Source organism: Oncorhynchus masou, chromosome 30 (assembly GCF_036934945.1).
Source record: "Oncorhynchus masou masou isolate Uvic2021 chromosome 30, UVic_Omas_1.1, whole genome shotgun sequence".
Taxonomy (NCBI): Eukaryota; Metazoa; Chordata; class Actinopteri; order Salmoniformes; family Salmonidae; genus Oncorhynchus; species Oncorhynchus masou.
The window spans coordinates 4332398-4355718 of NC_088241.1; the positions used below are offsets into that span (position 1 = coordinate 4332398).

General features: G+C 42.1%; 1 protein-coding gene across 2 annotated transcripts; it reads right to left on the reverse strand.

The window, feature by feature from the left end:
- Positions 1-1900: 1900 nt before the first annotated feature.
- On the reverse strand, positions 1901-21452 carry LOC135521835 (neuronal pentraxin-1-like). Of its 2 annotated transcripts, none has more exons than XM_064947596.1 (5): positions 21346-21452; positions 15263-16133; positions 13541-14200; positions 4418-4597; positions 1901-3474 (listed from the first exon to the last, which is right to left on the reverse strand). In XM_064947596.1, exons 2-5 carry the CDS (start codon positions 15938-15940, stop codon positions 3265-3267), a joined length of 1728 nt encoding a protein of 575 aa, XP_064803668.1. In that variant the 5' UTR covers positions 15941-16133; positions 21346-21452; the 3' UTR covers positions 1901-3264. The 2 variants fall into 2 exon arrangements, with proteins under 2 accessions (XP_064803668.1, XP_064803669.1); XM_064947597.1 differs by having other exon boundaries at positions 13541-14203.
- Between the last annotated feature and the right edge of the window lie 1869 nt (positions 21453-23321).

Genomic DNA, 23321 nt, shown 5'->3' on the forward strand with positions numbered 1-23321 from the left:
TTTCACTCCCCTACGTAGCATGATTCATAATACATTAAATCAAGCTTTAAAATGTGTTGTATGTGTACTGAACAAAAATATGAACTCAACATGTAAAGTGTTGGTCCCATGTTTCATGAGCTGAAATAAAATATCCCAGAAATGTTCAATACACACAAAAAGCTTTTTCTCTCAAATTTTGTCCACACATTTTTTTACATCACTGTTAGTGAGCATTTCCCCTTTGCCAAGATAATCCACCCACCTGACAGGTGTGGCAGGTGGATGGAAACTGATTAAACAGCATGATCATTACACAGGTACACCTTGTGCTGGGGACAATAAAAGGTCACTCTAAAATGTACAGTTTTGTCACAACACAATGCCACAGATCTCTCAAGTTTTGAGGGAGCATGCAATTGGCATGTTGACTGCAGGAATGTCCAACAGAGCTGTTGCCAGATAATTGAATGTTAGTTTCTCTACCATAAGTCGCTGAGGGCTGAGGAGTATTTCTGTCTGAAATAAAGCCTTTTTGTGGGGAAAAACTCATTCTGATTGGCTGTGCTTGGCTCCCCAGTGGGCGGACCTGACTCCCAAGTGGGTGGGCCCATGGCTGCGCCCCTGCTCAGTCATGTGAAATCCATAGATTAGGGCGTAATTAATTTCTTTCAATTGACTGATTTCCTTATATACACTGTAACTCAGTAAAATCTTTGAAATTGTTGCATGTTGCATTTATATTTTTGTTCAGTATACATATAAAGGCTCATAAAGCACATTTCTTTGCTGGGAATTCATGTCTCAGGTAAATTCCCAGGTGAATTCATGTCTCAGGTAAATTCCCAGGTGAATTCATGTCTCAGGTAAATTCCCAGGTGAATTCATGTCTCAGGTAAATTCCCAGGTGAATTCATGTCTCAGGTAAATTCCCAGGTGAATTCATGTATCAGGTAAATTCCCAGGTGAATTCATGTCTCAGGTAAATTCCCAGGTGAATTCATGTCTCAGGTAAATCATTGAAAAAAAAATCTGAAATTAAAACAATAACACAAAGCTAGAATCCTGAATTGAAACCATAACAAAGAGGTCACCCCACCTCTGTTTTGGTATAAAGCTGAGATATGGGCCTGGAGAAATGTAACCACTCTTAAATTTATAGACAGAGCTGTGGATGCAAAGACTGACCACCCATGATATCAACATTATCAGTTTTAACCATGTTTGGAGGCTATACAGTGTTAGTTTACATTCGCATTGTTTACAAATATTGGAGTAAAACAAGCTTATATTTTGGGTTCTGATATGGTATGACATTTGAACTAAGCGCATGATTCATTTCTAAGTTATATTCTTCAAGAATCAATGGGTATATGTAATTAATTTATAAGTCCAAAAATGGATGTAACAACTAACGACCCCGGCTTTAAGAAAATGTACTCAATGTACTTATATCACAGGAAAACATGAAAAAAAAAAGATTAAACAAATTAATTAGTCTAACTTTTCTTTGGTATAGTAGCTGTATGTTTCAATGGATATTCTTTCAAAGAGAATCCATTGGTCAACCTCACGCTCTCCTTCTACTTTCGAAGTCAATTATATGGGCCTACTATAAGGATGCTGTGTACCGTAACAACAATATCTATTGATCTTTATCAACTATATGACAATATATCATATTATCCTTGTTGTGACATTAAAACAGCAGTAACATTTTAATAACACTAATAAAGGGTCAAATAGAAGCTAGAAAAATAGATACATATACAGAGCCTTTAGAAATATTCACACCACTTGACTTATTCTACATTTGTTGTGTTACAGCCTGAATAAAACATTTATTACAGTTAGATTTTTTGTCACTGGCCTACACACAATACACAATAATGTAAAATTAATTAAAAATGAAAAGCTGAAATGTCTTAAGTCAATCAATATTCAACTCCTTTGTTATGGCAAGTTAAAATAAGTTCAGGAGTACAATTTTGCTTAAAAAGTCACATAAGTTGCATGGACTTTGTGTGCAATAAAAGTGTTTAACGTTATTTTTGAATGACTACCTCATCTCTGTTCCCGACACAAACAATTATCTGTAAGATCCCTCACAGTCAAGCAGTGAATTTGGCTGTGATAGGAGAAAATTGAGGATGGATCAACAACATTGTAGTTACACCACAATGCAAATCTAATTGACAGAGTGAAAAGAAGGAAGCCTGTACAGAATAAAAATATTCCAAAACATAAATCCTCTTTGGAACAAGACACTAAAGTAATACTGAAAAAAATGTTGCAAAGCAATTAACTTGTTGTCCTGAATATAAAGTGTTATGTTTGGAGCAAATCCAATACAGAACGTTACCACTATCCATATTTTCAAGCACAGTGGTGGCTGCATCATGTTATGGGTATGCTTGTAATCGTTAAGGACTGGGGAGTTTTTCAGGATAAAAAATATATGGAATAGATCTAAGCACAGGCAATATCCTAGAGGAAAACTTGTTTCAGTCTGCTTTCCAACAGACACTGGGAGATTAATTCACATTTCAACAGAACAATAACCTAAAACACAAGACCAAATCTACACTGGAGTTGCTTACCAACCAGATTGGAATGTTCCTGAGTGGTCAATTTATGGTTTTGACTTAACTCTACTTGAAAATCTATGGTAAGACCGGAAAATGGCTGTCTATGATCAACAACCAATTTGACAGAGCTTGAAGAATTATTGCACAATCCAGGTCTGGAAAGCACTTAGAGACTTACCCAGAAAGACTCATCGCTGTAATCACTGCCAAAGTTGCTTCTACAAAGAATTAACTCAGGGGTGTGAATACTTGTGTAAATGGTTATTTCTGGGTTTTATTTTCAATACATGTAAAAACATGTTTTCACTTTGTCATTATGGGGTATTATGTGTAGATGGGTGAACGTTTGTTATAATTTAACCCATTTGGAATTCAGGCTGTAACACAACAAAATGTGGAATAAGTCAAGGGGTATGAATACTTTCTGAAGGCACTGTATATATAGTCCATTTCATTATCAAAACATTTGAATTCCATAATAGTCATAACACAGTCTCTGAGAATGGGGCTCTTCAGTCTTTCAGACTAAAAGGAAGGCATAGTTTTAGTCAGGTGGTAATATTAAGTGGAGTGGATTCTCTATCCTGTGTGATCTCATACCCCCTCTGGATCGGAAAAAAATCCTTCTTCGATCGGAGTACTTTTAAGTATGTGTGTGATATGGATCCATTGGTAATGTCATAATAGTTGGTTGCCCTTAGTGACAGGGGTCGAAGGGGTACTTGGTGACCCCTCCGTGGAGCTCCACCACGTTCTCGGACCAGGTGATGACGTCCCCGCTGAGGTGGCTGTTGCAGGAGGCCAGGCTGTAGATGTCATGGGCCGTGAGGACATTAGCCCACATCTGGAGGTCAGAGATGTCCCCCATAAACGCCTGTGTGGCGTCGAAACGACCTCCCAGAGTGTCCTGGAGGAGAGAGACAAGGTAATGTTAGGCACATTCTAAAGTTAGGATTTGGACTTAAGAAAGGAGCCATAAATGCATTTAAACTAAATAATGAGGTAATGAGGTACAATAATGTCCGGAACGGAGCTAATGGAATGGCATGTGTTTGATGTAGTTGATACCATTCCACCTATTCCGCTCCAGCCATTACCATGAGCCTGTCCTCCCCAACCTCCTGTGCGTTGTATGTATGGTGTGTAGTAGTAGGTGATAGTCTGCCTTCATTATATGACAAACCTATCTGCTGCTCTAAACGAGACATGGTCAGGGTTCAGAGGTCAGAGGCCAGGATTACACATTAATGACTCTGACCTTAACCCCAACCACGATCACTGTTTCTGAGAGAAAGCCCAGGCTAGCGAAGTGACTGCTTTTGTGGTTGGTTAAGGGAGAGTGCACAACAGTCCCTCTGCTTGGGCTTTGTTTACACTGGTTGCCCAATTCTGATATATTGCCCAATTATTGTAAATAGCTGAAAAGACCAATTAGTAGTTAAAAAAAAGAAGATCAGAATTGGTGTGCCTGTGTAAACATAGCCTTAGAGTTCTAGACAGTCGTGGCGTGATACATAAAGGGAGGCTATACTAGGATAAGGGACTCAGTCAATAATAGGTGAAATTATGGGCTGAGGAGGGAAGGAAGGAAGGGAAAGGGTGATACCTAATCAGTTGCACAACTGAATGCATTCAACTGAAATGTGGCTTCCACATTTAACCCAACCCTCTGAATCAGAGAAGCACGATGGGCTGCCTGGGAGCAGTTTGTTGTTGTTAACTGCCTTGCTCAAGGGGTTAATGAGTGAGGTCGCAGGGAAAATGGCTTAGTGTGCACTTTTTTTTGTCTTGTGTAATGCATAAGCTTTTTGTAGACACTCAATAACCAACTGAAAGAATTTGAAGATGACCTGTTCCTGTCCGAGGATGAAGACCCCTCCAGGTTTGATGGGATGCCATGCGGACAGGTTCTCCCCAGAGCCCCTCTTCACCCCGTCCTGGTACGCCTCCCACTCACCGTCCCTCGTCGACCACGTCACACACACATGGTGCCACTTTCCATCGCTGATAGAAAGGGGCAGAGTCACTGCCTGGGGGGAAGGGAGGAGAGTAGGGATTGAGTACCACCAAGTTGACAGCACAAGGAGATAACTTGTGTGTTTCCAGTAGTAAACAGGTAAAGATTTGTACTACTTGATGACTTGATGTTGGTAGTAAATAAGTAGTTAAAACACTACAGCTTTACTACACAGGCTTGTCAATAGTAGTCAAGTAGGATTTTTACTACTTGATGTTGGTAGTAAATAAGTGGTCACACTACAGGAAGACAACACCGGCATTTCGTGACCACCAAAGACAAGACAGGAAGTAGTTGGCTGTTGTTAGCTAGCTACTGTTTTTGCCCATCCTGGATGTAATCCTCTTCTGTCCTTCGTCGTCCTGTCTTTCATAGTTAGCCCTCATGCTGACACCAGGTCCTTTAAGTGTTATGAATACTTCCATGTCGTTGTTTAGCCGTTTATATAACATGAAAACAGGAAATGAAAAAGGATCAGGAGAAATTCAGTAGTGATCAGTGGTGACACAACACGCACAAATGGCAGTAGAAATTCAATAGGGATTGAGTAGGCATACAGAAGTAGGCTTTGTGTAGTAATTCAATAGTGAACATGTAGGAATTGTGTAGGTATGTGTAGGTTTTAAGTAGTAAATACCCAAAAGATCAGAAGTTACACAGAAGTGATTTAAATAGGAAATATGCATTGTTCACCAGTGATGAAAGGTCCCAATTTGTCACTCATTTACTATTTAAATGACTACATTAATCACTACTGGTTTACTACCCATCTCAACAGCAATCAAACAGTAAAACCAGTAGGGTTGTGTAGATCTTGTGTAGTATTGCTGAGTAGTAACTCCGTAGTATTTTTTCATGAGGGCTGAGACCAAGGTTGTGAATTACTGGGGGGGGCTCTAAATTATGCAAATTAACTACTCTCCTGTTTGTTTAAAATGTAGTGGTAAATATGTTTTACAGTGGTAAATATGTAAATAAATGTTTCCAAATGAAACAAATACCCCCACCTCTCTGTCGTGGTTTAAACCATTTATTTATATGTGGCAGTACTGTCCACTCAGTCGTGCTGAATTTCGGCCTAAGTTCCTTTACACATAGATTTTCCTTTGTACTTCCTAATTTACGCCATTTGTTTGCCATGCGTCCTTGATAAAAAAATGGCCTTTATTCCAATCGTTAGATTTATCCGTTGATCATTGTTTGCTTTTGTCAGTCAGCTGTTTAGAGGCTCATTCGTTGTTTTTCAGGTGCGTGTGGGTACTGGTGTTCTCTGTGACCGAGGTAAAAACAGATTCATGTTGGATATTCAATGGATATTTGCCTGTCATTTTCCTTACATCCACTAATAGTAGTTAGAGACCATCAACATAGTGACAAATCACATTTTTCAAATTTCAATAGCTCTTTAACCATTTCTCCTAAAACTTTCAAAACGGGTTGTAGCTAACTCCATGGCATAGACACACATTGCACACACTTTTTTTTTGTCGGTTTATATCTCACACCATTTAAAATGATTTCTTTTAATGTATTTATATTAACCTCAAACAGGGTTTATAATGTACACTCAGTGGGCCTACACATTGCACACCCTTTTGTTTGTCCATTTGCATCTTATGAGATTTCACAAGAATATTTTAAAGAGTCAAATTTCAATAGCTTCTCTTAGTCTTATGACCTACAACCCTCAAACTACTTTCAGAATATCCACCGAATAGCCTTATATGTAGCACAACCTTTTGTTTGTACATTTTCATCTCACACAATTTTACATATATTTTCAATGTTTTTCAATGTTTCTAATTTCAATAGCTCTCTGGTCATGTGACCTACAACCCTCAAACTGCTGTCAGAACATCCAGTCACTAGCCTTATATATTGCACACCCTTTAGTTCATCCATTTTCATCTCAGGTGATTTTAAATGAATTGTTCTGTTTTTCATTGTTTCGAATTTCAATAGCTCTCTGGTCAAGTGACCTACAACCCTCAAACTGCTGTCAGAATATCAACTGATGAGCCTAATATATTGCACACCCTTTTGTTTTTCCATTCTCGTGTCAAACGATTTTACATACTAAGATTACTTTCAAATGTCAATAGCTCCTTTTTCATGTGACCTACAACCCTCAAACTGGTGTTAGAATATCCAGCCGAAGCCAGCGTTCGATTCAAACCGTTGCGGTTTACAGTTAGCTAAGTATACGGGGGACGTGGGTTTAAATGTTTCACCATAGCCGCTCTCTGATCAGACTGATGCGAGTAGTACACTTTCATCAGCCTTCTCCCAGGACATAACTCCCCCCTCCCAGCCAAAGCCAGGGATGCGTTCGAGCCGTCATTCTCCGATTGGCTTCCTGTCAAGGTCATAATTTGTTTACAAGAGCCCCGCAGCAAATCATTGAGTTTGGTGGAACTGCCCTCACATTTTCATGCTTGACCAAAAGCCCCATATTCCAGGACCGTCTGCCGCCTTCCGTTAACGATCAACAGCCATCACCATCTGCAGGACTCTCTTTGTGTACGGACTAGTACCGAGGTAACTCCCGTTTGGTTTGCATCGTTAGCGACACCTGAAAACAGGTGACATACAGGGAAGGATTGGAAGAGCCCTGCTAGAAGGCTAGAAATCTCCCTTACTAAGGCTAAGGACTCTTTAAGAGAGTCATTGTTACTCCCGCCGTTTACTCGTGCTTCATTGAATTTCTTCACTTTGACATTCTGAGCACTGGGCAGAAATCACATCACGTCAACACGGGCCTTCGCAATGCTTTGTTTTAATTAAACAGTCGGATTTCCCTGGTCCGCACCAGTTCTAAGTCAGCTGCTAGGCGCCGGCTGATGCGACCCGCCGGAGACCCAGCGCAAACAGGGCCGGCGAGCGCTGTAGCTGGGGAGATCCGCGAGAAGGGCCCAGGACGCGTCCAGAGTTGTCGCCACCAACTGCCGGACCCAATCCCCCACAGGTCCGCCTTTGGCCTGCCGACAGACACCACCCGATGAAGCCCCTCACGCAGACCCTTGCGAGACCACGCACGAGAGACTGCGAGATGGGCCGCATAACGAACTTCCAACGGTGGCTAGAGGAGGGCGACGGAGCAACTGCTCCCCCAGCCGCGGCTTGAACCCCACTTCGCACTCCAGCCCGACCGACACAGCCCTTAGAGCCAATCCTTATCCCTAAGTTACGGATCTGACTTGCCGACTTCCCTGACCTACATTGTTTTAACATGCCAGAGGCTGTCCACCTTGGAGACCTGCTACTGATATGGGTACGGCGCGGCGCCAGATTTACACCCTCTCCCCCGGATTTTCAAGGGCCAGCGAGAGCTCACCGGACGACGCCGGAACCGCAATGCTTTCCAGGGCCCATCTCTTGGGTCGATCCCATTCCAGGGCGTCTTGCCCTTCACAAAGAAAATAAAACTCTCCCCGGGGCTCCCGCCAGCTTCTCCGGGATCGGTTGCGTTACCGCACTGGACGCCTCGCGGCGCCCGTCTCCGCCAGTCCGTGGACATTCTGAAAGTAGTTTGAGGTCAGTAGGTAACAAATTAGAAAGTTTGAAAAATGTATGCAAAATCTTGTGAGATGAAAATTACAAACTAAAGGGTGTGCAATGTGTAGGCCCACCGAGTGGACATTCTGAACCTTGTTTGAGGTCAGTAGGTCACATGACCAAGGAGCTATTGAAATTCAAAAGTTTACTAAATTAATGTAAAAACGTGTGAGATGAAAACAGACAAACCAAAGTGTGTGCAAAATAGAAGGGTAGTCAGTGGACATTCTGAACCTTGTTTGAGTCCAGTAGGTCACATGACCAAGGAGCTATTGAAATGAGAAAGTTTGAGACATTTATGTAAAAATCGAGCGAGGAAAATGGATAAACTAAAGGGTGTGCAATGTGTAGGGCCACTGAATTCTGAAAAAAGTTTGTACTTTGTTTATGCTCCCTAACTAATTCAACTAGGAATACAAAATGCTGTTCACATCTCCACTTTATGAGCTTTGGAAAGCGAATTAATATCCGAATCGTGAAAATAAGACATGCGCAATGTTGTGCGCAATTTTTCCAACATCATGATACTTATTTGGAGTCTGTGGCTCAAGTGGTTTGAAAGCTATTGAGGTTTGGAAGCACAAATATCCCTTGAATATTCAACTTGAAACTGTCTTTACCTCGGTTTCTCTGTGCCATCCGTGGCCAAATATAGTAGACCATTTATTTTGCTTTATTATTTCTATCAATATTTGTTTTCTTTCCTGGATCAACTGATGATGGTAGACAATATCACAAGACAACTAGTCTCCAGATAGACACCAATGTGCATCCAATCCATCCAACAAGTAGGCTATACGTTAATGACAGTAGGCCTACAAGGTGACTCTTTGGTTAGAAGAGGATAAATGATTAATGTTCAATGTTCTAATTCAATTGTTAAATGCTTAATAATGATAAATAACACTGTCATCATTTTCATCAATGTAAGGACAGAAAGGAAGGTAAAAGGTAGGCTAACAGAAGTGATGTAAGCCTACTGGAAGGTAAAAGGTAGGCTAACAGAAGTGATGTAAGCCTACTGGAAGGTAAAAGGTAGGCTAACAGAAGTGATGTAAGCGTACAGGAAGGTAAAAGGTAGGCTAACAGAAGTGATGTAAGCCTACTGGAAGGTAAAAGGTAGGCTAACAGAAGTGATGTAAGCCTACTGGAAGGTAAAAGGTAGGCTAACAGAAGTGATGTAAGCCTACTGGAAGGTAAAAGGTAGGCTAACAGAAGTGATGTAAGCCTACTGGAAGGTAAAAGGTAGGCTAACAGAAGTGATGTAAGCCTACTGGAAGGTAAAAGGTAGGCTAACAGAAGTGATGTAAGCCTACTGGAAGGTAAAAGGTAGGCTAACAGAAGTGATGTAAGCCTACTGGAAGGTAAAAGGTAGGCTAACAGAAGTGATGTAAGCCTACTGGAAGGTAAAAGGTAGGCTAACAGAAGTGATGTAAGCCTACTGGAAGGTAAAAGGTAGGCTAACAGAAGTGATGTAAGCCTACGGGAAGGTAAAAGGTAGGCTAACAGAAGTGATGTAAGCCTACTGGAAGATAAAAGGTAGGCTAACAGAAGTGATGTAAGCCTACTGGAAGATAAAAGCAACTGAATGTATAGGGGGCATTACTTTTTAATTTTTTTGTGACCGGCAATAAAGATAAAACACGACATAACTGTCTACCGGTAGATCTATTTGAAGTTCATGGTAATAGGCTTACACGTTGTCGCCTAGTCTGGTAAGTTCACTGTGTGTTAGGATGACCAGACCATCCTGTTTATCAGGTGTCCAGACTTTTCAGGCTACAAAAAAGGTCCATTTGTCAGCAAGAAGCATTAATTAATGTAGGCCTAATCAATGGCAATGGCTGAATTTCAATAGGCACACTTCTTGGTGTTTTGTAACACATGTCTATTTCCATTCATCAAGTGGCACGAGTATACAGTTGAAGTCGGAAGTTTACATACATTGGCAAGTCGGTTAGGACATCTACTTCTTGCACAGATATTTTTTCTAACAATTGTTTACAGACAGATTATTTCACTTTCACATAATTCACTGTATCACAATTCCAGTGGATCAGAAGTTTACATACACATAAGTTGACTGTGCCTTTAAACAGCTTGGAAAATTCCAGAAAATTATATCATGGCTTTAGAAGCTTCTAATTGACATCATTTGAGTCAATCAGAGGTGTACCTGTGGATGTATTTCAAGGCCTACCTTCAAACTCCGTGCCTCTTTACTTGACATCATGGGAAAATCAAAAGAAATCAGCCACGACCTCAGAAAGAAAATTGCAGACCTCCACAAGTCTGGTTCATCCTTGGAAGCAATTTCCAAACGTCTGAAAGTACCATGTTCATCTGTACAAACAATAGTACACAAGTATAAACACAATGGGACCACGCAGCCGTCATACCGCTGAGGAAGGAGACGCGTTCTGTCTCCTAGAGATGAAAGTACTTTGGTGCGAAAAGTGCAAGTCAATCCCAGAACAACAGCAAAGGACCGTGTGAAGATGCTGGAGGAAACCGGTACAAAAGTATCTATATCAACTGTAAAAGTCCTATATCGACATAACCTGAAAGGCCGCTCAGCAAGGAATAAGCCACTGCTCCAAAACCACAATAAAAAAGCCAGATGACGGTTTGCAACTGCACATGGGGACAAAGATTGTAATTTTTGGGGAAATGTCCTCTGGTCTGATGAAACAAAAATAGAACTGTTTGGCCATGATGACCATCATTATGCTTGGAGGAAAAAGAGGGAGGCTTGCAAGACAAAGAACACCATCCCAACTGTGAAACACGGGGGTGGCAGCATCATGTGTGGGGGTGCTTTGCTGCAGGTGGGACTGGTGCACTTCACAAAATAGATGGCATCATGAAGATGGAAAATTATGTGGATATATTATTGAAGCAACATCTTAAGACATCAGTCAGGAAGTTAAGGCTTGATCGCAAATGGATCTTCCAAATGGACGATGACCCCAAGCATACTTCCAAAGTTGTGGCAAAATGGCTTAAGGACAACAAAGTCAAGGTATTGGAGTGGCCATCACAAAGCCCTGACCTCAATGCTATAGAAAATTTGTGGGCAGAACTGAAAAAGCGTGTGTGAGCAAGGAGGCCTACAAACCTGACTCAGTTACACCAGCTCTGTCAGGAGGAATGGGCCAAAATTCATCCAAGTTATTGTGGGAAGCTTGTGGAAGGCTACCCGAAACGTTTAACCCAAGTTAAACAATTTAAAGGCAATGCTACCAAATACTAATTGAGTGTATGTACATTTCTGACTCACTGGGAATGTAATGAAAGAAATAAACGCTGAAATAAATCATTCTCTACTATTATTCTGACATTTCACATTCTTAAAATAAAGTGGTGATCCTAACTGACCTAAGACAGGGAATTTTTACTAGGATTAAATGTCAGGAATTATGAAAAACTGAGTTTAAATGCATTTGGCTAAGGTGTATGGAAACTTCTGACTTCAACTGTACATGCAGTTTGGATGCTGGAATTATTTTGGAGTGGATGAACACGCATAGGTAGCCTACTTATTGAAGTGATTTGTTTGACAATCAGATGAAAATATAATGACTGGTTGTGTTAATGCCACATTAAAAGGTAATAAATGTTTTACAGTTTAAATGATGTCTTTAATATTAGTCACATACATTTTTATTTTATTGATAGAGACCCACGAAAACCATGGTGTAATTCACACTCTGGCTGAGACTCTCTCCACCTGCTGTTTAAGTAAGCTGCTCTCTGACGTCAACGTCACGCCATTAAGACGGATCACTGGTGTCAGAAAGTCCACTCGGTTAACCTTCGGAGTTACAATGCTCTTCATTGTAGCCTAGTTATTATATACTGAGCTTCTGAGCTACTGAGTCCAACAGGTCTTCTGGGCTAAACCTTTGGCTACAGAGACGTGGCTTACGTGGCTTTTATCCTCACAGCTGAAGTGTTAAAGCCAAGAGAGTTATATAGCATCCAATCTGCCCATCTCCGAATACCCGTTCTAGCGTACTATACTGAACAAAAATATAAACACAACATGCAACAATTTTAATTATTTTACTGATTTACAGTTCATGTAAGGAAATCAGTCAATTGAAATGAATTCATTAGGCCCTAATCTATGGATTTCACAACTGGGAATACAGATATGCATCTGTTGGTCACAGATACCTTTAAAAAAAGGTAGGGGTGTGGATTAGAAAACCAGTCAGTATCTGGTGTGACCACCATTTGCCTCATCCAGGGCGACATCTCCTTTGCATAGAGGTGATCAGACAGTTGATTGTGGCCTTGTGGAATGTTGTCCCTCTCCTCTTCAATGGCTGTGCGAAGTTGCTGAATATTGGCAGGAACTGGAACACGCTGTCGTAAACATCGATGCAGAGCATCCCAAACATGCTCAATGGGTGACATGTCTGGTGAGTATGCAGGCCATGGAAGAACTGGAACATTTTCAGCTACCAGGAATTGTGTACAGATCCTTGGCTGCGGATGAATGGCACGACAATGGGCCTCAGGATCTCGTCATGGTATCTCTGTGCATTCAAATTGCCATTAATAAAATGCAATTGTGTTTGTTGTCTGTAGCTTCTGCCTGCCCATACCATAACCCCACCACCACCAAGGGGGCACTCTGTTCACATCGTTGACATCAGAAAACTGCTCGCCCACACAATGCCATACATGTGGTCTGTGGTTGTGAGGCCGGTTGGAGGTACTGCCAAATTCTTTAAAACAATGTTAGAGGCGGCTTATGGTAGAGAAATTAACATTCAATTATCTGGCAACAGCTCAGGTGGACTATCCTGCAGTCAGCATGCCAATTGCATGCTCCCTCTAAACTTGAGACATCTGTGGCATTGTGTTGTGTGACAAAACTGCACATTTTAGAGTGGCCTTGTATTGTCCCTAGCACAAGGTGCACCTGTGTAATGATCATGCTGTTTAATCAGCTTCTTGTTAAGCTACACCTGTCAGGTGGATGAATGATCTTTGCAAAGGAAAGATTCTCACTAACAGGGATGTAAACAAATTTCTGCACAAAAGTTGAGAGAAATAAGCTTTTTGTGAGTGGAAAATGTATGGGTATCTTTTATTTCATCTCATGAAACATGGGACCAACACTTTACACGTTGCGTTTATATTTTTGTTCTATGTAAATAGTATGCAGAAAAATATATAGTTTTATAAATAGACTGACACTGCATTTTGGTACAGCACGTCAATTTCTCTGATTCTCAGCTGTTGTCAAACACGTTGGAAAAGATGAAAAGGCGATTGAATTCCACTAGACCAAACACCAAAATAAGTATGCAGTTTAGGTATGTAATACACTAGGATGGGTATTCAGACATGGCCACTCTCTACTCAACGCTCTCTCTCCCCATCTCACCTTGTCATCCACCAACAGCTCCATGGGGTTGTTGCCCCACTCAATCAGCACCAGTTCGTTGGCCTGTCCTGGTACAGAGTAGGAGAAGGGGGTCCCCAGCCCAGGGCCTGCACCCCCCTTTATCCACAGACACAGGGTGAGGGCAAAGATCTCGTGGAGAAGGGTCATCTTCACCTTCCCGTACATGTAGTTGGTTCTCATGGGGAAGCCGATCTGGAAGGCATCAGGGGTCTTGGTCTTCTTCCTGCTGTTGGTACCTGTGTGGTGCAGGTTATTCAGTAGAGAGTCCAGTTTGTTGTTGGAGTGCAGGCCAGCCCTGGGCCCTGGTATGCGATAACCCGTTCTCTGCAGGTAACCATGGCTATCTGCCTCGTTGTCGTGTTGCCCATCGTCATGGTGATCATCGGGGTGGTCGTCATGGTGACTGTCGTCGTGATGCCCGTCATTGTCATGGTGATTGTCATGGTGACTGTCGTCGTGATGCCCGTCATCGTCGTGGTCTTCATGGTGCCCGTCATCATGGTGATCGCTGTCGTCATGGTGATTGGGGCTGCTGCTGAGGGCAGCAGCGGTGTGGTGCATCTGCTGCTCCAGAGCACTGATCTTCCTCTGGAGGAGCTCCTTCAGAGAGCTGGAGTAGGTGGTGGAGGTGTTCCTTGACTGCTGGGGAGGGAGACACAAACACTACCCTTATTTACTGTTGACTACAGTACGTACATTCTTTTTTTTATTATGGTTGTGATTGAGAAACAGATTGAGAGATAAGTATTGCTATTTGACCGTTTTTACACCGTTGATTTGTGGTCTCTCTGTGAGACAGTGGCGATAGACAGATGGCACAGGCAGCAGAGGGTACAGATCTGAGATCAGTGTCAATTATCATGATCTCCACTTACAGCCTGATAATCAGGCCACAAACCTGGACGACAAAGCCTGAATTACGAGAGAAAGCAAGAGAGAGAGAACAGGTAGGAATGATCTGCCCTGCCCAGCTCCATCCAGCTACACTAATTTTACCCATCTACCAAGCTAACCTAACTCTCTCTACCAATCTTAAACTCACCCATCTAGCTCTGCCCTGCTCATCTCAAAGCCACCCAACCATACCAAACCCTACCAAGCGTACTCAAGCAGAATCCATTTAAACCGTCAGTGCTCAATAACCTTGTCTAGTGTGCCCATTTTGACTTAGACAGGGTGATCATCCAACCCCACTGTTCTGCTCCAGACAGTCAGACAGGACTGGCAGTGTAGCATAGGAAAGGGACAATGGTGTTCCTGGATTGTTTTTACAAATAAAGGATTTTGATGCCAGAAAACAAGATGTAGAATTCTGTCTCGCATGGCAGGGTGGTACTTTCATGTGATTAACTGATTAACAGATGTAAATATCCCGAGCTCTTATTCAGCTTGATTTGTTTATTTGACCAAACAATCCAATGGCATGTGCATCACCTGACCTGAGACAAGACAAGGGAGTGACACGTGGAAACATATTACACCCCACTTCTTCTCTCTCTCTCTCTCTCTCGCTCTCTCTCGCATTATAATATAGTAATCTGCTATTTAGCAGATGCTTTTATCCAAAACAATTTAAAGTAATCCCTTAATCCTAATTTTAGTATCTGTCTCTCATCCCTCTGTCATTCTTTTATCTCTTTCCTCATGACCCCATCCTATCTCTATTATCTCTTTTCTGTACTAAACGGAACTTTCTCTCACCTGCAGGTTATCCATTCTCTCTTTAAGGGCCTGCAGCATCCTGCCCAGTTCCTCCGGCGATTTTGATGATATCATATCCTCTGGTGTTGCGTGTTTATCCTTCCCCCTGTTGTTATGCCCACTGTCTGACCGGTGCTCCCCATTCCCAGGGTAGTGTCCGGCTGCATCCAAGGCATGGTTGTTGTTTCCATGGTGACCCTGCTGGTTGCCATGGTGACTGTTGTCAGCGTAAGGCAGTTGGCTGACAGCCCCTCCGTGATGAGATGGAGGTCCATGGTGGTCGTTGTGACCCCCGATGCCTGGCCCAGAGCCCTCACAGAGGGTGAGCTTGGCGGTAAGCTCCCTGATGGTCTCTCTCATATCCAGGATGGTCTCTTTCTGCTGCACCAGGCTCTCTCTCAGGTGTAAAATACTGGTTTTAGCCTCCTCTGTCATTCCCCACCAGCCATTATTGTTCGGGGGCCCTACAGGAGGCCCGTGGTGCCCTGCCCCGCTAGGCCCCATGACTGGCCCCCCAGAGGGGAAGCAGGCAGGGTCGGTATCAGCAGGGACGGGAATGCAGATGAACCGCGGGTGGCCTCCATAGTCAGGCCCTGGCATGGCAGCGGTAGGGGAGATGAAGAGGAGGATGAGTGTTTGAAAAAACGGTGAGGGTTTAGAGGTGCACTTGTGTCCCATTTTCAGCACTCTTTGAGTATGGTTTGAGGTTGAATAAATAGACTTCAACCTGTCTGATGTGAGTAAGTTTAACTCTTTTGAATTAAAAGCAGCATGTCCCAGAAAAGCTATTTTCCAATAGCTCTGTAGTCTGATACCTCTGAAAGTTTCTTATTTTATGGTGTGGGAGAACCAGAGCTGTTGTGGAAAGCACCTGCAAGAAAAGTATGAGGTTTAGAATGCAGCTGAGTAACTTTTGGTCTAGGACAGCACACGAAGTAGCAGGGACCGGTAGTTCCCCTTCTATTGCTGTGAATGCTGTTTGGAAGACTACAAGGCTGCAGTTGTAGGTATGGAAGCCAGTACTGTACTCTAGGCAGGGCCGTACACAGATCTTTAGTGGTCTCAAAGTGAGAAAAAGGGTGCCCCCTTCCAAAATGACCGTCATTCCATTTATATTTTTCTACTGCTCCTGTAGCCAAATTCTCCATGATTTGTTTTAACATAGGCTTTACTTTTCTACCACAACACACTCACTCATCATACATTGTAGACTAAGCCAGCTCAAAGATGAAAGGAAGTTAGTTGATTATCTTGCTAGAACCACTACCACGGTCTATATAGTATCTGATAATTGCTGATGTAGACTAGATGGATCAGCTAGTTAGCTAGGCTATGCTGTCAAAACAAGCTAGTCTTTACTTGATTTGAATTTGTTCGGCTAACAAACAGTCAAACTGCAGTCACCCCCTTCCCTGTCCCTTCCCTGTCCCTGTCCCTGACCGTGAGGGTAGGGATAGGGCCTACGGGCACCTTAGTAGGCCTATGGGCACCATATGGTTTAAGTGGGCATTGAAGTCAGTGATTACAGATACGTGCTACTAACCAACTACTGGCGGTACTCATTGTAAACCGATAGGCAATTCGTTGCATTTGAAGTTACAAGAGAGAGAATAGACTAAATGAAATAAAAGAGTCATTGTTTTTTATTTTTTTACACGCACATGCCTGACTGTAGTGCAGTATTCAATCTGCAGGGTTGATGCATTCATTGGCTTTTTGAGAGATTAATCAAGGGATTGGCCTGGAATAAAACAAAATCACAGAGGACCGATAGCACACACACCAGATTATCATAACAAAAACACACAAAAATAAGTATATCAGTAAGAAATAAAGTGAGCATCTAAGCCTTCACATTATTAAGAATAGAGTATGTTCTGAAATTAAAATGTTGTTTTTACTGGCTGCTTAAGAAATCTCTTGATGATCACTCACACCTTGTCATGTAAGTTCAAGCATCTGCTGCTCTTATTTCTATGATTAGCCCGATCTACAGTTTTCTACGCCACTTCCCTCGCAAGGGGAAAGGTTGGCAATGATCTATTGTGGTGTTACGGTCTACCATAGCAATCAGACACTCCTAATAACATCTAATCACCATTGGATGTATTTTTACAGTACCGTAAATAAAGATGTGTGGGCACGTGGGGTGTCAGTTAAAACCGTGATGGCCACCTGTCGCTCCCAATCCAGACATTGTTTGACCCAGTTCAACTGCAGAGTTCAACTGACAGTCATTCATATGGCCATAAAGAGAAAGAGAGATAATATCTAATATAATATAAGCTTGAAGATGAGTTTGTGACTTGAATCAGCTGTGTAGTGCTAGGGCAAAAACCAAAACATGTACCCAGGGGCGGCCCCAGGACCGAGTTTGGGAAACACTGGCTTAGAGGAGAGCCAGATTGTCGAGCCACACAACCCTGTTTCACCCAATCTCAATTCTTTGGCCTTTTTAGCCCTACCTTTATTATCTTTCACAGATCTTCCAATTAACCTAATTACAGATACATATTAGGCTGACAGAGTCGAGAGACAAGAACGTTTTCCTCTGCTGTGTGTGTGTGTGTGTGTGTGTGTGTGTGTGTGTGTGTGTGTGTGTGTGTGTGTGTGTGTGTGTGTGTGTGTGTGTGTGTGGTGGTGGTGGGGGGGGGGGGCTTTACTTTATAGTAGGCCTACGGGCACCATATGGTTTAAGTGGGCATTGAAGTCAGTGATTACTGATACATTTAAAGCTGACGGGCACATTTAACACTAATTAGAAAAGGGCTGACCAACAAAAACCTAATATCTGCTCATATGGTGGCTACGTTTGCAATTAAGTAGAGTTTACCAAAGCCAGAAGGAGACCACTGAAGCATGACAATATCATTTCCAGGGATGGGTTGTCAATTACAATCGAATTGAGGATTTAAAAAAAATTGAATTCCAGTCATCTCCTAGATTGAAGAACAATTGACCCCAATCCTGGCCTCTACACAGCACAACCAGAGTGAGTATATCTAATAAATGGGTAAAATTCATATCAATTGAGTTGAATTTCACTAGACAGGTTTACAAAGTTTGTAGATGACCCCTTGGTCAGTCAGAATGTAATGACAGAGACCCATAGAAATGCTTGAAGTAATGGATAGAAAGCATCACCTTGGAGAGAAATACACCTGTATCTAACATCAAACTGAACTTGAAATAATCTAATTCATCTTGGAATGAAAGTCAATAAATCCAACGTGAATGGTCATAATCTACACATTGTTGAATAGAAAGAAAGTGTCCTTACCTGAGAACCTGCGTGTCCTGCTTCTGTTCTGTTGGACAGTTAGCTAATCCACCTCACCACATACACTGATCAGATTGGGAGATTTACTCCAGGGGAGTGTGTTAACACATCTCTCTCTCTCTCTCTCTCTCTCTCTCTCTCTCTCTCTCTGCTCACCCCAACCTTTCCACAGTCTCTTTCTCTGTAGGCTATACTACATGCTGCAAGGTTGGGATCAATTCCATTTCGATTCTGTCAATTCTGGAAAGTTCATACCAGTAATTGAAAAGGCAATTACATTTAATTAATCAACATGGATTTTCAATTTAGGAATTGAATTACGATTAATTTAGTGAACTTTTGTAGTTGAAATGGAAATAACCCCAACAACACTGGTGATACATTGCATTATGCTCAGAAGACACCTGCTGCATTTCTCATTTCCCGCTGTCAACTTTACAGATAGTCAATCCGTGAAATTGACCATGTACTCATCCACAAACACTAACACATACACACACTCTACTATTTTCACTGCCACACGCGGTGGTTCACCTACATCTTAACAGGATAATTGGCCTGATTAATCTGCCTGTATACTCCAGACAGTCTGACTGGCACCTATAGCCCATAGCCTATAGCCCAGCCCTGTCCAGCACAGAGCCTTCAGACCAACAGATGGCTGCTTGTATTCAGGTCAATTAGAGGAACACGCTCAGCACACACAAACAAGACTCAGGCACAGGCCAGATATACACTCAAACCAAATAAAATCCAGTGGTGTAAAGTACTTAAGTAAAAATAATTTAAATTACTACTTACAGTACCAGTCAAAAGTTTGGACAAGGGTTTTTCTTCATTTTACTATTTTTTTAACTGTAAAATAATAGTGAAGACATAAAAACTATTAAATAACAGATATGGAATCATGTAGTAACCAAAAAAGGGTTGACAAATCAAAATGTATTTTAGATCTGAGATTCTTCAAAGTAGCCACCCTTTGCCCTAATGACAGCTTTGCACACTCTTGGCATTCTCTCAACTAGATTCACCTGGAATGCTTTTCCAACAGTCTTGAAGGAGTTCCCACATACTCCAAGCGGGCTGTCATGTGCCTTTTATTGAGGAGTAGCTTCCGTCTGGCCACTCTACCATAAAGGCCTGATTGGTGGAGTGCTGCAGAGAAGGATGTCCTTCTCGAAGGTTCTCCCATCTCCACAGAGGAACTCTGGAGCTCTGTCAGAGTGACCATCAGGTTCTTGGTCACCTCCCTGACCAAGGCCCTTCTCACTCGATTGCTTAGTTTGGCCAGGCTACCAGCTCTAGGAAGAGTATTGGTGGATCCAAACTTCTTCCATTTTAAGAATGATGAAGGCCACTGTGTTCTTGGGGATCTTCAATGCTGCAGACATTTTTTTGGTACCCTTCCCCAGATCTGTGCCTCGACACAATCCTGTCTCGGAGCTCTACGGACAATTCCTTTAACCTCATGGATTGGTTTTTGCTCTGACATGCAGTGTCAACTGTGAGCCCTTATATAGACAGGTGTGTACCTTTCCAAATCATGTCCAATCAATTACATTTACCATAGATGGACTCCAATCAAGTTGTAGAAACATCTCAAGGAGAATCAATGGAAACAGGATGCACAGGAGCTCAATTTCGAGTTTCATTGTAAAGGATCTGAATACTTGTGTAAATAAGGAATTTCTGTTTTTTATTTTTTTGCTATGGGTTTTGTGTGTAGATTGATGAGGGACATTGTTTTATTAATATGTTTTAGAATAAGGCTGTAACGTAACAAAATGTGGAAAATATCAAGGGTTCTGAATACTTTCCAAATGCACTGGAGTTAAATACAAGAGTCTATACACTCAACTAGCACCCTGGCCATGTTAAACTCTTGGTCTTCAACTAATCTCTTGTGGACAGACTAAACATAAACTGTGCATTTGACCAAATTACGCAAGATTTTAACTCTGGGTTAACCGAGATTAGTCTTCAACAAGTAAACATTTATTAGAGTTCTAACTGATGATGATGTTGACGTCCTGACTGCCCCGACTGCTGTCATTCACTGGAATACATAATAGAGTAGAATTGAACTATAATGATAATTAATCATAGAATTGGAGAGGTGCTTTAATCAAACTGAATTCACATTTCACATTTCCAAGTGAGACCAAGGTTGAATTGTATCTAATAATTACAGAGTTTGATCCACATGAAAGTAGAATTCTGTAGATGCCTTACTATATAAGATGCCATCTGGTCAGGCCAGCTGGCGTTGAGACACCGTGCCAGCGCTCACACTTAATCATATCCCATTTGATCAGATTAGGCAGATTGAAGCAGAATCCCTCTCTGAGAGGTGGTGAACAACCTGGTTAGCTTTTATTATCCTCCAACACATGGCACACTCAGGGTGACTGTTCAGGAAATACCTCACACTCTGCACTGTCACAGACAGACAAAGACATTGCACTGTAAACAGGCACACACACGACACTGCACTGTCACAGAGGACTGTAACCGAAAAAGAGAGACACACACACCTATAAGCACATGATATCATTTCTGCCATAGAACATCATGAGAATTCTGGAACACCATGACAATTCTGGCATAGAACATCATGACAATTCTGCCAAAGAACATCATGAGAATTCTGGAACACCATGACAATTCTGCCATAAAATATCCCTGGTGGAATTCTGTCATAGAACTTCGTACATATAACCCAATGAGTCAGTTCCAGTGTGAAGCGATAAGTCACTCTGATCTCCTTACATAATGAGAGATGAATACCTGGTTACATACTTACAGATACTCAATGTCAACAAAACAAAGGAGATGATTGTGGACTGCAGGAAACAGCAGAGGGAGCACCCCCTATCCACATCGACGGGACAGTAGTGGAGAAGGTGGAAAGTTTTCAGTTCCTCGGCGTACACATCACGGACAAACTGAAATGGTCCACCCACACAGACAGTGTGGTGAAGAAGACGCAACAGCGCCTCTTCAACCTCAGGAGGCTGAAGAAATTTGGCTTGTCACCAAAAACATTCACAAACTTTTACAGATGCACAACCGAGAGCATCCTGTCGGGCTGTATCACCGCCTGGTACGGCAACTGCTCCGCCCACAACCATAAAGCTCTCCAGAGGTTAGTGAGGTCTGCACAACGCATCACCGGGGGCAAACTACCTGCCCTCTAGGACACCTACACCACCCGATGTCACAGGAAGGCCAAAAAGATCATCAAGGACAACAACCACCCGAGCCACTGCCTGTTCACCCCGCTACCATCCATAAGGCGAGGTCAGTACAGGTGCATCAAAGCTGGGACCGAGAGACTTAAAAACAGCTTCTATCTCAAGGCCATCAGACTGTTAAACAGCCATCACTAACATTGAGTGGCTGCGTCCAACATACTGACTCAAATCTCTAGCCACTTTAATAATAAAAAAATTGATGTAATAAATGTATCACTAGTCACTTTAAACAATGCCACTTTATATAATATTTACATACAATATATTACTCACCTCATATGTATATACTGTACTCTATACCATCTACTGCATCTTGACACTAGGTGACATTGACCTGTAAGTCAAATTCACAATCTGAGGCCTGTGTGGTATTTATAGTGTCTGAGGTGCTACATTTGGCCCTGTGTTTGTTTTGGTCTTCTTTACCCTCCACCGTGTAATAACAGACTGTTAGATCATGTCCTTCGATACAACTCTCACCCCGGGTCAGACATACTGGTGATTGTGTGATATAATGAGTATTAAGTATTTTTTATTAGGATCACTTGCTAAAGCAGCAGCTACTCTTCCTGGGCTCCACACAAAACATGAAACATGACATAATACAGAACATTAATAGAAAAGAACACCTCAAGGATAGAAGTACCACTGCTACAACTTCTTCTCTAAGCCGGCCCTGGTATCTGATCTCACAGCACCAGTGTTCTGTAAACACCAGGAAGTTAAAGGAAACGATAACAGCAACCATCGCTGTCCATGTGCCATGTGTCCATGTGCCTTCAGCAGTCTGACGCCAATATTATCAACAAATAGGAACGTTGAGTCTAACATTTTATTCGAAGATACTCAACAGCACTGACAGACACTGGCAGGATCATGTATTTACCATCTGTGTCCTTGGTCCTTCTGTCTGACGTCAACACTATGCATGATCATGTGATGCCTTGCTGCTGTTGAATGTCAACACAACATACCGTAAGAAACCCAGAATGGAAATACAATAATCATGTGGAGTCCCCCCCTGCTTTGGTTTGACCCCCCCCCCCCCCCCCCCTCCCCCGCTTTATAATAATTGACTGTTTTATCCAAGAGACCTGAGTTAGGCCTTAGGTGCACATTTGACACACTGGGACATTGTCCCGGAAAACAAGAAAGAAGAAAGAAGTCAGCCTCAGTAGAACGTGACACTGATGCAGCGGATGTATGCAATCAGGATGTGACTGAGAGAGGGACTGAGGGAGACTTAATTATTACAAGCTAGTAAGAGCTAGATAGAGAGAGAGACATACTCAGACCCGCAAAGAATTCAAAAGCAAATCCAATTTTGATAAACTCCCATATCTATTGAGTGAAATACCACAGTGTGCCATCACAGCAGTGAGATTTGTGGACCTGTTGCCACAAGAAAAGGGCAACCAATGAAGAACAAACACCATTGTAAATACAACCCATATTTATGTTTATTTATTTTCCTTTTTGTACTTTAACTATTTGCACATCATTACAACACTGTATATAGACATAA